The sequence below is a fragment of the Colletotrichum jinshuiense genome, chromosome 3 (assembly GCF_051148585.1).
Source record: "Colletotrichum jinshuiense chromosome 3, complete sequence".
NCBI lineage: Eukaryota > Fungi > Ascomycota > Sordariomycetes > Glomerellales > Glomerellaceae > Colletotrichum > Colletotrichum jinshuiense.
In genome coordinates this window covers 144,666-157,578 of record NC_139310.1, presented here as the reverse complement: position 1 = coordinate 157,578, position 12,913 = coordinate 144,666, and the positions used below count along the sequence as shown (strand labels likewise).

Sequence of the window (12,913 nt, the reverse complement as noted above, 5' to 3'; positions counted from 1 at the left end):
CGGAATTCAAAAAACGACAATATTTTGTTGCCAATGCCCGGCACTTGGTGTTAACTCCCCAGAAGTCACATCGATGTTATGAAGTATTTTCCACGTAGTTTTTTGTTTCTTGATTCTCAATTAAAATCCACGTTCAAACATTAAATCTATAAAAAAAAGAACATTCCTCTACTTTACTAGCTAGAGCCCTATCTCGAAGGTCTGCTTGATTTGGATATCGGCAGCCGAAAATCCTAACAGAATTTCATACTCACCCCCCACGAGCTCCCATCCTTCGATGCCGTCGTTCCAGATTCTCAAATCGTCCAATTTGACCAACAGCTCGACATCTTTACTTTCTCCAGCGTCAACTTCAGTCTTCTCAAAAGCTCTGAGCAACTTGGGCGGCTCCTGGGCGGCCTTTGGGTATCCAACATAGAGCTGGATAACCTGCTTTGCATTGCGTGCCCCCTCATTTCGGAGAGTGGTCTTGGCAGTAATAGCGGTCTCGTTAGAAGAGACCTCCAGCCCTTGCAGGCTGAAGTTGGAGTACGTCAGCCCGTGTCCGAACGGGAATAGTGGCTCCACGCCGCTCTGATCGTAGGCCTTGTATCCCACGTACAGACCCTCAGAGTATGGCACTTCGATGTCATTGGTGATTTGAATCGTATCCTCCAGGGTCTTTGGGAAAGTCAAAGGCAGCTTTCCGCTCGGGCTCACGTCACCGAAGAGAAGGCGTTCCAGCGCCAGACCGACTTGTTGGCCCGGGTACCAAATGTTCATGACCCCGTCCACGTCGTCGATCCAGGGCATGAGAACTGCCGAGTTTGTGTTGAGAATGACCACCGTTTTCTTGGACTTGCCGGCGAGCCGGCTGATAAGAGCATCCTGGTCACCCGGCAGAGACAGGCCCAATCCGCTGTCGGCGCCTTCGGAGAGGCGGTCAGAGGCGAATATGATGCTGATATCGGCCCATTCGGCGAGCTCGTCGGCCGCCGAGTCTCGAGTCTGGTTACCAATGTCCACGCCGAGAGTGATCCCGTAACCCCCGGTGGACAATGAGTATCCCATGTCATAGTTGAGCAACAGTTTAACCTCGGATCCCGCTTCGAGGTATGTTGCGTCCTGAACATAGTTCCCGAAATTTGCGTACGACATGTTGGCCACGAGGATGTCGTCCAAGTACAAGAGCGCAGTGCCTTGGCCGTACATGGAGAAGTGATACATTCCCGTCGTGTTCGGGAGAAAGGTCGCCTCGTAAACTGCCGAGAAAACATCCGGGTAAGCCTGCCACAAACTAGGAGGATAGGTGGCGATTGTGATGTTCGGGACGACCTCGGTTGTGTTGATGGGGCCGGAGAAGTCGGTCGTCTTGTAGTACGTCACATTCACGGCGCCGTCCAGAAACATGCTGGATGGGATCGTTGGGAACTGCCCCGTGCCAGGGTACGCTTCTGAGTACTCAACAGAGATGTTCTCATTGCTTCCGCGGCGTTTTATGGCGTCCAGTGGGGCTTGGACGACCATGGTAGAGTCGATAACGAACCCGCCGTGGTTTTCCGAGACTTGGTTCTCGGTAGTCGCGCCGACACCGAAGACCGCGATCTTGGAGTACTTTTCGGGCGAAATAGGCAATGCGCCGTCGTTCTTGAGCAACACGGCACCGTCCTCGACCATGCGTTGCGCCAAGTCCAGATGCTCCTGTGTCCGCACATGGGCGGTGGAATCTCCCGTCACGGGATTGTCGACTTGGCCGAGCTTGAACATGTACCGCCAGACCCGCTCAACCATGTCGTCAAGACGGTCGTGTGGAATCGATCCATTATTGACGGCCTCCACCAAGAGGTCGCCGTAGTAAGCCGGGAACCCGTAACTATCCGTCAGGTCCCCGCCCGGCATGGAGATATCGAGCCCAGCCATGACGGCCTGGACGGTGCTCCGCGTGGAGAAGTACCAGTCCGCCACGACGAATCCCTCGAAGCCCCACTCCTGCCGCAGAGTGGTGTTGAGCAGCCAGTCGTTCTCGCAGGTGAAGGAGCCGTTGAGCCGGTTGTACGAGCACATGACGCTCGCCGCGTCCGCCTCCTGCACGCTTGCCTTGAACGCAGGCAAGTACAGCTCGTGCATCGTCCTCTTGTCCACCACGGAATCGACCGTCACCCATTCCGGGCCCAGGCCGAACCGATTAGTGTCTTGATTGTATGCGGCGAAATGCTTGGGGCAGGCCAGCGCGCCCTGGCTCTGTATGCCCATGGTCCCGGCGACGGCCATGCGAGCCGTCAGCCACGGGTCCTCGGAGAGCGTCTCCGCGGCACGTGCCCACAGCGGAGAGCGTAGGATGTTGATGGTTGGCGCAAGGACAATATTACGTCCTTTGCCCATGTGCTCCTGTGCAAGCGCCTGGCCGTACTCGTACTGCAACGTCGTGTTCCAGGAACTTGCCGCCATCACCGGGGCCGGGAAGGCGGTCACATTATCCAGCGAGTTGCCGACACCAGCGGGACCGTCGCCCATGCAAATATCGGGGATACCGAGAGTTGAGTTCCCTTGGATGTGTCCGATACACGCATTGACACCGGTTCCATTGTCCGTCAGCTAGGGAGTTGTCAGTATTCTAGGGATTGCGATTCAATCATTCAACGGGGTCTCGTGAGTGGGTGGCTGACCTCCGTATCACCTTGAATCATGGCATATTTCTGCGTATCATTGAGCTGGGCTATGAATGACCGAAGACGGTCTTCAAACGGCAACGTCTTGTCGAGCCAAGGTTGCGCCGCGAAGGCGGCTGGCGCCCATAAGGCGCACAGGATGCTGGAGTAGGGCCTCATCGTGCCTCAGAGAAACCACGGCCCTAGAGAGTACGTTCTGGACTTGATCTGTCACGATGTTCGCTCAACCAAAGGCATGGCCGCAGCCTCCCGGTTTCTACATGTGCGAGCTGCCCTCGTGTTTATGCTCGCCTGTGATTCTTATCACCGCTTCTTACCCCGCTGGTTCAAATTTGATGTTTAATTACATCCCGCCAGGGTACCGATGCTACCGCGGTTAAACCGGCCTTCTATGAGCATTCTTTGTTTATCATAAAAGGCCGGTATAGGTCTTGATCCATTTGATAGCCCGCCGGCGAACCAATTCTCTCCTCGATAAGCTCACTCTTACGGTAGTATCTACGCAGGGTTCCGGGTTCCAATGAGGGGCCGCGGAGATAAGGACTCGGTGGGACCCCCGGATTCCAAGGCCATGGCCAAGGGAAAATAAGCATTCGCGAAGGCGATTTCACCTTGGCCGACCCAACCGGATGTCTTCTGTGGCCTATCCGTTGCAGGATTAACATGATCGGCAATCGAGGCGGCCCCGCATTCGGCGCCCAGAAGCCGACACCAACCCCGGGGTTCCGGTGTCCTTCCGAAAAGTGGCCGCGACCCCGGGGTGCGTTTCGGTCAATGTCTTCCGGAAATTTTGACAGCAGCGGCATCGACAGGCAGCGGCAGCAGGACCACCCTTGCCTGTGAAAGGGCCTCCCACTGCGGAGGCTCTGGAGACGAAAGCGACGCCGTCGCATCCCCGCATCTTCCCCATGCCGACCAACTCTGCCAGGCAATATGGATGAAGCCCCAATTGCCTCAAGGCGAGACCGGGAATGGAATGGCACCACGTATTTGATATTCCAGAAGAAAGTAAGGTTCCCACAACGACCCTGAGGCGAAGAGAAAAGATTCCCTTTTTGGCCACTCCCATGCGAGGGTGGGGGGGCTGAGCCCATGGAGCTAGTCACCCTGACTGACACGACTGACATGCGGTGCTGGCACAAGCACTTTGACGCGCCGTGCGCAAGTGCGCAGCGGATCCGGCCCAAACCGGTACCATGCCAGGCTGCCACCCCCATCGTCTGGCGTTTCTGGCGTTTCTGGCGTTCGGCAGGATCAGCCGAAGGTCGGGAGATTCGCATTGCCGACACTCTGATCGCCCGCGTGTCCGTGGCCGGCCTGAGCTGTGTCTCGTTTCACCTGGATTCTGATACCTCGCCCAATATGTTTTTCTGCTTCTTTGTTCTTCTTCTTCCGCCTCCTCGCCGCCCCATAACCTCAGAGCCCCCCGGGTGCTCTTGCTGCGCTTTCTGAGACACAATGGCCTTGTCGGCCACGATTCGAATCTCTCTCAGATTCTCACCTCAGCCACCCCGTGGTTCCCCTGTTGTTGCCAATGGTGTTTTGCGTGCCGCCGCCCAATTGGGCCGCGGGCAAAACAAAACAGACCGGTTCGCACCCGACTGAACCGCCAGCAAACAAGATGTAGTTGGCATAAGGCTTCGGCTCCCTCGGGTTGCCGGAAATGAACAACAGCATGTTTCCAAAACCCGCCCCGAGGACGGACCTTGATCTGCGGCCCATTCCGGCTTGCCTGCAGACGAAGGGGAGGTAGGCCGTGGGAGGTTTTGGTTCCCCGGCATCACCTCATCTTAAGCTTCGGGAACGCCTCGTCGGTGATAGAGATTAAGTCGCACGAACAGGACGTCGCCAGTCCTGCAAGATGGCGCGCATCGCGAGAACGCCACCGCGGGCCGTTCCCCCACGCCCAATCGATGGCACTAGCCAAATAGGGTCATTGAAGCTTAAAAACGCGCGATGTCCCACCCGCTTCCATGCGTCCAAGGTCTTCGAATCCGGCGATCCCTTTTCCTCGACGGGGCCTTTGAGGGACGATTCGTACGTCCAAAAGAGGCAGCCGGCTGACGCGGGGAGCTCGCACCGGGACGCGGCCTCGCCTTTGTCGGCTTATCTTGCCGCGGCGCACCCTCAACACTGGTCCGACTTGGGTCAACCTGACAAATACGCCTGCAATTTTTTCAAATAGTGCCTCCAGTCGCAGGTCATCCAAAGAAGTTTTCGATTGGCACACCGGGGAAGTGTTTGTCACTTTGGGTGTGGTGTTGTGGCGGGGAGGAGAGAGTTGGGCAGGGATCCGTCCGCACGTTTCACGTTTCACGCCGGCGAGCGACGTCGTGTCATGGTCATGGTCTGCCGCGGGGTGGCTGTGTGTGCTTGCAGTGTTTAACACACAAGCATCGCGGACGATTCCCCTTTGACGTTTTAGAATGGCTCCGCCGCCGCCGGCTGTTCAGGCGGTTCGAGAATAGATTGATGTCAACTCTGGGAACGAACCTTCGAGGGGAATCGACTCGTGTGTCCGGCGTCCAGTGTCCAGAGTCCAGACTGGACGGCGAGGCTACGGGACGGCGTCGGAGAGGAGGTAAGATGGTAATAAAGAAGAAGAACACCAAGGCTCGTGAACGCTCCGTCGCTGCATTGCCCAGAACCCCGATATGTGGGCAATCTGATGCGGCTTCCCGTCGAGCTTGTGTGGAATAAGCACCCGACCTTAAACAGGGTTGGAATCCCCATACTGCCGATCAACGTCAAATGCTCCTCCCTCGCCAGTGGGGTACGGGTCTGGTCGTTTTGAGCGATGCGAGTGGCCCAGCAGACTCACCCTCTCATACATCCCATCCAGCCCAGAAGAACAATCCGAAGCCCCAGTCGCGCCAGTCACAACATGAACCATTCATGGCCCATGCATTGATGTCAGGTACAAGGGCAGCAAGTCAATGCGATTACGCGCGGGAGACCAAGCCCGCGCAGACAGTAAGCGACGAGCTGCATCCCTCCCCGACCTCCTGCCTCTCCCCTCAGCCCTCCCAAAACTACCCGAGGGGGAGGGGGGGGAGGAGAGGACGTTCGGTTACGGGGGTGCACCGTGGAGGGCATGTGAGACGTGTTACGCCCTCCGCGAGAGGCTTTGAGCAGCGATTCCATATAACGTTGCCGTCTGTGCGAAGGGTTGTTTTGCCCCCTCCCTCCTCCTCCTCTCATCGCGAATCTGAGTGTCGGATCTAGTCTGTGCCCGATCTATAAGCCTCAAAGACCCCCCTTCCGCTTTTCTCCCTCCCGTCTTCGATTCCTCTCAAGCTTGCTGGACAAACTCGGAAGAACCTCCTCACGTACACATAAAAAGAAAAAAACTATAATACGCATCTCAGGAAGATACGCTTCTGAAAAGGAAAGAAGAGAAGAAAGAAGAAAAAAGACCACGACCGCCGACAAGATGAAGTTCACCACCGAGATCACCCTCCTCACCCTCGCCATGGGCGTCCTCGCCGAGCCCCCCACCAGGGTCGTCCTCGAGCGCGACATCGCCACCATCCAGGGCGTCATCCAGCAGGTCGGCAACAGCCTCAAGGACCTCAACAAGGCCGTCGAGGGCTTCTCGGGCGACCTCGCCCCGCTCGCCACCGCCGCGGGCGGCTTCACAAACACCCTCACCATGGGCACGCAGCAGGTCATGGGCACGAGCGAGATCACGCTCAACGAGGCGCTCCAGCTGCAGCAGTACGTCACCGGCCTGCAGAGCGACGGCAACTCGCTCGTCAAGAACCTCGAGGGCAAGAAGTCCGAGTTCGAGAAGGCCAACCTGTGCGACGTCATCTCCTCCCAGGTCACCTCGGTCGGCGACGGCGCCAAGAAGCTCATCGACGCCGTCGTCATGAAGGTGCCCCAGAGCGTCCAGTCCGTCGCCAGCCAGCTCGCCGGCGGCTTCTCCACCACCCTGTCGAGCACCGCCCAGTCCTTCGCCCCGGGCAACTGCACCAACGCCAACGGCAGCAACGGCGGCGCCAGCGCCGGCAACGGCACCAGGGCCGGCGGCGGCACCAAGCCCTCCGGCTCCGCGTCGGCGGGCTCCGGCGCCGTGTACGTCAGCGTCGGCTCCGTCGCCGCCGCGGCCATTGCTGCCTTTTTGCTGTAAGCGGTTTTTTTTTGTGCGGCATTGGACGCCGAGGGTGGCGGGAGTTTTTTGAGGGGTTTTTTCAAACGCGGTTGGTTGAGATGAAGCGCGGGGGGAGGATTTTAAGGGATATTCGAACTTCTGTCTATGATGGTCATTCTTGCAACGCTGGAAGAATGCGACTGCGCTGTATCATACGGGTTCCGGTAGACAATGCGAATCTAGTTTTTGTCGCACTACTACTTCATGACTTGGTGGCTCTGGTAGTTGGCCACCGCAAACACACAAATTTTCTTCCCTTGGCAGATTCGTCATCGAGCCACACTCTCCGGTCGTAAAGTTCGTCGTGCGCTATGTTTGTGTTTGTTTGAGCTTTGGCAGCACATGTCGCCGGAAACCGCTGATAATAGCACAAACATCGACCCAAGGCCCGTGGGCGTTCCAGGAAGGGGGAAGGGATCGCCACAGGCCCACCTCGTCCGCCTTTTCTGTCCCTGCGCGGACGGAAACATCAAGCCATCATCTGGTCTCCCAATTCGAGGCAGTGGTGCAGGGCGGTAGGGGTCGTCTTATTGGGCCCCAACAAGGTTGTCGTGCTGGGGGGCGACCGTCCTCGACCGAAGCCCCGAGTCCTCCCGGGACGCGGTCCGGAAGACGGACGTCGAGGAGGGCATGTCGTGCAGGGCAATGCCGTTGCTCACAGCAGCGCCGTCTGGGCCCGATGTGCCTTCGTCGGCGGAAGTCGTCCTACCTGTCGCCGCCGTCGCCCCCTCCTCTCGGGAGCGCAGCTTTTTCCGGACCCAGGGAAGCAGGTTGTAGTACCCGCCGCAGGCGAACACGCCGCACCAGAGAACGAACTCGGTCGCGTAGATGACAATGCCCAACACGTCGACGGAGGGCTGGAAGAAGATGGAGGCGAGGGAGAACACGTCGCCGGCGGCGTCGATGGCGACGAAGATGAAGGAGATGCCGCGGACGGTGCGGTGCACGTAAATGTCCCAGTAGTGGCGCAACACGCCGGCGGCGAGCAGAGCGGCCGATAGCACAGCCATCAGGATCATGGGCCACTCGACGCCGGCACGGGCCTTGACGACGCGGAGGCCGATGACGAGGCCGACCTGGATGCCGGCCATGACCGCTGCGATGGGGGCGACCACTGCCAGAGAGCGCAGGACGGTCCAGTTCTGATCCGTCCACCGTCAGTCAATCTGCGCCATGGGGGGGCTTTAAGGCCAAATGGAGGGGTCGCACCCGTTGGTAGTAGTAGCACTGGATCCAGGTCACGAGGCTCAGGAACGTGAGGATCTGCGGCTGGATGCGCAGGGCGACGTTGAAGTCCTCGACGATGTTGTAGACGCCCAGCGGCACGCCGGCCCAGGCCCAGAGCATCATCATCGAGGGCTGGAGGCCGGTCGCATTGTGGCGCCGGTAGTTGATGACGATTTGCGGGATGAGCTAACGGGCACTACCTGTCGGAATTGAGGTCCGGGTTGAGATGGACGGGGCAAGACGAACCTGGATTGACCAGCAGACCTGTGATGTGTGAGAGGGAATCCAGCTTCATGCAAGAGGGGAGCTATCACGTACTGCACCGAGTGTGCCAAGGGCGTTGGCCGCGGCTGGCACGTCCATGACGAAGCAATGGAGGTTGTACTTGGAAGTCGGGTTGTTTTTCGTAAGATAAATTTTTCAATTGCCCTCAAAAAGCAAAAGTTGCAAGCAGCACGCCGACAACTGAGTCGAGATCCCAATCGGTGAGCGACGGGGCGAAACGGCCGTGATCGGCCGGGCAAGCGAATTCGGCAATGCTTGGAATGGCGGGGGACTGCTACTACACTAGGCACGTTGGGAGCCCACTAATCGTTTCCGATATGCTTGGCCTATGGTGCCGCACACGCCGGCAATTCAGCAAATGTTTAAATAAGCATTAGCTGGCTATGGGGCCTGTTGGCCAGCGAGTGCAATGCCTTCAGGCGCTTCCTCGATGCTGCTCACTTTCACACTTGTTGCATCGGTGCGTCGGAGCATTATAAGCCAACTTTGGTCGAGAGACACACTCCAAGGCACTTTCGACATTAATCGCATCTGCCTATAGTTTGTCGGCGATTCCTGGATCTCGTCGCTTGACCATGGCGTCTGAGCATGCGGGATCTCGCGCATTGAGTAGATGATTCTGCCATCTTTCCGGTGGCCGATACTGAATTCTGGACGCTAGATTTACTCATAAACTGCGTCCTATTGCGTTTTGTCTTTTGGTTCATGCCGTGGTCTTGTCATGACGTATCCCGTCTCCGAAAACTCCATACTATCATTTGCAACGCCAGCGCCTTCTTTGCGCTAGCTAGCAAAGAACTCGGCCAGTCAAGCCTCGTCGCCTGCCGTCATTGGCAGCGTCCACATCACGAAACAATCCTTACCGCGCTTCCAAGCTCCCCCTTCTCAACACCATCCACCCTGGGCCCAACCTTCCTCCAGATCTCCTCTGCAACCTCTTCGACGCTCGCACCCGCGTCAACGACAATCAAGTCCTCCTCTTCCTGCCGGAACTCGCGGTCGACCCTACCCGCCTCGCCCAGCCCGCCATCCGGCCCGACACGCCCGAGGCTCAGACCCCAGAACAACTCACGTACCCGCCGCTGGAACTCGGCCTTTTCGTAGACCTCGCCGCCCCAGCCGCCGCGCTCCCTGGCGACGGCCTCCTCGAGGTCGAGGAAGAGGACGAGGTCCGGCCGGGGGAGCCCCAGCTCGGGCTGGCGCGCCCAGTGGAGGTTCAGGGTCGGGCTTTGCTTTGCGGCCGAGTAGACTATGCCCGAGTGGTAGTACCTGTCGCAGACGACTGTTGTGCCGGAAGCGAGCAGGGCTTGGATGTTTTTTCTGCGTACAGTGTCAGGAATCGGCTGTCTGCCTTTTGCGGAAGGCGCGCAATGAGGTGAGTTCTGGCCGGTGAAGGGACTTACACTGCCTCCCATCTGTTGGCGCTGAAGAGCAGGTGGATGACGTGGTCTTCCATCTCGACCGAGCTCTTGAGGTAGGCGTCAATCATTTGTCCTATGGGGGTTGTCCTGTCTATACGGTTCGTCAGCAAGACCTGTGCGGAAAAGACAGGCATGCCTCTTTGTCCAGTCGCTGCGACGTCAATTGGCCAGTGTCGTACGATGCCCCCAGCATTCACATAGGCACCGTGAATAATGAATGTGCACGCCCAGCAACTTCCCGGGTCTCATTTCAACCCCGTCCAAGAACATGGCGTGGGTTGCATGGGGACATATAAAAGGCCATGGCAGAGAAAGCCCTCACCTGGAAACCGCATGACCTTGACTTTCTTCCCCAGCTCCACGAAGCGCTGCTCGAGAAGCTTGACCTGCGTCGTCTTGCCGCTGCGGTCGAGCCCCTCGAAGACGACAAAGGCGCCTCGGACGACGCCGGCGGGCGGCGTCGTGGCGGCGGGAGCCTCCCCACCGGCCGGCTCGCCTGTGGCGGCCGACGTCGCTATGGCCGCCGTAGCGAGGTCGTTGATTGACGCCATTGATCCCTCTGATGAGAATCCAGAGGCCGGTTCGTAAGGGGCAGACAGAGTTGGGTTTTCCAATTGGATTCGTGGCCCCAGGTAAGTTGAAAGTGGGGGATTATGTGGTGCAGTTGCCGTCAAGTGTTGCGGTCCTGAGCGATGGGAAGGAAGTCAGTGGCATCAGCGGACGGAGTGGGGCCCCGGAATTCGCGTCGGATCAACCGGGGGCAGGGCCGCGCGTGTGCGCGGCTGTCACGTGGAACAAGAACGGCCTACGCGCCAAACATGTATTCGGCGACGCATCTGTACATGTTTGGCGCAATGGGGAAAAGGGCTTTAGTGGTGTCGTCGAAAAAATGTATCTTGAAGCCAGCTTTCAAGGTAGTGGGCATTGGAGGGGGTTGTAATACGTGGAGTACCATCACATCGACAGGCGTCATTCCGAAAGTGTGCATCTCACAGTGCCGCGCCACGAGAACAGTATGGAGACGCCAAAAGCTCTCTATTGATGAGGATATCAATTATTCAAACGACAAAAAAAGACAACAATACTCCAATCCTGGCTTTGTACAAAACCTTGCTTCCGTAAATCCTACACCAAAAGTGTCCCAGAGTTCCCGTCGCTTCGCCCTCCTTCATCCGTCCCAAAACCCAAATAACCCAACCAACGCCGCATTCATCATGGTCCCGTAATTAAAAGATGGTGAATAGTTGGAAGAGAAGCAGATTCGTCCACGCAAGCAAAGAAAAAGGGGGGGAAAGACCAATCAGCACTCCGCGACAACAACCTCTGCTTCGTCTTTTGCGCTTCCACTCTCCCACAGTTCAAATGTTTCGCCTGTGCCTTCCAAGGGCTCCAAAACGGCCGCCTTTGCAGCTGGATCAGCAGATTTCCCCATAAGCTCGTCGACGTCCTTGGATTCGACGGGGGCTGGGAGGAGATCTGCCTCAAGCTCCGGGATGAAGCTAGGCTCGGGCACAGCGGGTTGAGCGGGTGCCTCCTCGCCTTCCTCCTCCTCGTCGGCTGGAATGATAATCACCGATGACTCGTCGCAGCCGAAAGGGTAGAATTCGCTGGCGTCCATCTCGCCCAGGGCTATCCTTTCCTTCTCAAAGATCATGTCGTCCTCGCTGGCGCGAACGGCGGAGCGTCTGGCAGAGGTTTGGCTAACATCATCGATAGGCGGCACATTCTCCTTGTCGCGGCCTTCTGCGCGGTCCCTGCTGGCCTTGCGCTCGCTCTCCTCGTCGGAGCTGATATCGAGAACACAAGTGCCATGCTGCAGCATGTTGGTCATCTCCTGCTCTGGCGTATCTTCGTGGATGTCGAAGAACCAAGACGCCTTCAAGTCAGGCTCATGGAGATCCTTGACAGGGTTCCGGGAAGACGACGCCACGGAGGACCGAGCGGCATAGCTCGGGATTGTGCCCTTGAGGGCGGCATCAAGACTGAATGGGGCGGCGGCGGCGGAGGACAGGTTGAACGAAGGGGGGTCAACACGAGTGTAGGGACCAGCAGTTCGGCGACGGTTCGACAAGATGCCAGAGCGCTTGCCACGGGTGGGCGAGCGGCCTGCGGGAGCTGAGAGCGGGGAGGACTTGGCGATCGCCGTGTTGATCTTGGCGGCGGGCGACTTGGGCTGAAGCAGAGTGCGAGGTCGAGGGAGAATGGGCTTGGCGGGAGTCAAAGCAGGGCTCTCGGCGAGGGGTGCGGCCTTGGTCAAGACGAAGGAAGAGGGCTTGAGTGCGTCCTTGGAGGTGAAATGGCCATCAGAGGCTTTGGATCGCTTAGAGAAGACAACTGGGTCAACATTTTCGAAGTCGTCGGCGTCTACAACGTCGGAAGCCTTGCGTTTGGCCCCAGAAGCTGGCGAAACAGCTATCGGCATTGTCAGCGATTTGATTCATGGCGTTTTTTGGTCAGTTTTCGGGGGTTTATGCTTGTGTTGGGGACGAGGCGCATTCCAATGGTATGGCGGTGAATCTCGGGAACGAGGACCGCATGCGCGGCAGTTGAACGAGGCACGGGACTTGAAGGTACGGGGCACGCGAAAGGAAGGGACGATTATCAATCGTGGTGTATCAAACATACCATTCTGTCTGTTCTTGATGCTCGTCAGGTTCTGCAGCCGCGTTCCGTCGAGGGGCGCAAATGGTTGACGGGAGATGGTGGCCATTGTGTGGATCGGTGCGGTTGTGCGCGCGCGACGAACCGAGTGGATATGGTTGTTGATGTGGATTTGCGTGGTGTTGTGCGGTGCGTCGGGAATGGGAGCAGCGCAGCCAGCGGCTTTGAGTCGACGCCCAAAGTCCAGACTCCTCTTTGATCGACGGTCGACTCGATTCGTGGGGAATGGAGCAGCTAGGATGGGGACTCGAGTCGTTGCAGTGTCCGCTCGACACGTCCCCAGCGAAGTAAGTCGGTGCCAGACGGGCTAGTCGTTGATGGCGTCTGGGAAGCAGCAGCAGAATGGTGCTGTGTGGTGAGGCGGGTTTTGTTTGTTTGTTTGTTGTTCTCGTCCACGCAGAGGAATCGAGCGACTTGGTTGCGAGAGGAAGAGAATGACCAAAACGGAGTAGAGGAGCCGGCGTGGGGTGGGAAGGGAAGGGGGGATAGAGGGAGAAAAGAGGGTGAGAGAGGTGAGA

At 57.9% G+C, this 12,913-nt stretch overlaps 5 protein-coding genes across 5 annotated transcripts; 1 reads left to right on the top strand and 4 right to left on the bottom strand.

Moving 5' to 3' along the window:
- Window positions 1–180: 180 nt before the first annotated feature.
- Window positions 181–2,493, bottom strand: EsH8_III_000042 (beta-glucosidase; the record flags this gene model as incomplete). Its single annotated transcript, XM_083261767.1, has 1 exon — window positions 181–2,493. The coding sequence occupies one exon, from the start codon at window positions 2,491–2,493 to the stop codon at window positions 181–183; it is 2,313 nt and encodes a 770-aa protein (XP_083122254.1).
- Window positions 2,494–6,081: 3,588 nt separating this feature from the next.
- On the top strand, window positions 6,082–6,780 carry EsH8_III_000041 (cell wall mannoprotein 1 family protein; the record flags this gene model as incomplete). Its single annotated transcript, XM_083261766.1, has 1 exon — window positions 6,082–6,780. The coding sequence occupies one exon, from the start codon at window positions 6,082–6,084 to the stop codon at window positions 6,778–6,780; it is 699 nt and encodes a 232-aa protein (XP_083122253.1).
- Window positions 6,781–7,328: 548 nt separating this feature from the next.
- Window positions 7,329–8,151, bottom strand: EsH8_III_000040 (PQ loop repeat-domain-containing protein; the record flags this gene model as incomplete). The annotated part of the gene is made up of 2 exons (XM_083261765.1): window positions 7,329–7,943; window positions 8,011–8,151. The coding sequence occupies 2 exons, from the start codon at window positions 8,149–8,151 to the stop codon at window positions 7,329–7,331; spliced, it is 756 nt and encodes a 251-aa protein (XP_083122252.1).
- Window positions 8,152–9,158: 1,007 nt separating this feature from the next.
- On the bottom strand, window positions 9,159–10,285 carry EsH8_III_000039 (bifunctional thymidylate/uridylate kinase; the record flags this gene model as incomplete). Its single annotated transcript, XM_083261764.1, has 3 exons — window positions 9,159–9,633; window positions 9,717–9,825; window positions 10,057–10,285. The coding sequence occupies 3 exons, from the start codon at window positions 10,283–10,285 to the stop codon at window positions 9,159–9,161; spliced, it is 813 nt and encodes a 270-aa protein (XP_083122251.1).
- Window positions 10,286–11,034: 749 nt separating this feature from the next.
- EsH8_III_000038 (uncharacterized protein) lies at window positions 11,035–12,444 on the bottom strand (the record flags this gene model as incomplete). The annotated part of the gene is made up of 2 exons (XM_083261763.1): window positions 11,035–12,146; window positions 12,360–12,444. The coding sequence occupies 2 exons, from the start codon at window positions 12,442–12,444 to the stop codon at window positions 11,035–11,037; spliced, it is 1,197 nt and encodes a 398-aa protein (XP_083122250.1).
- Window positions 12,445–12,913: the final 469 nt, after the last annotated feature.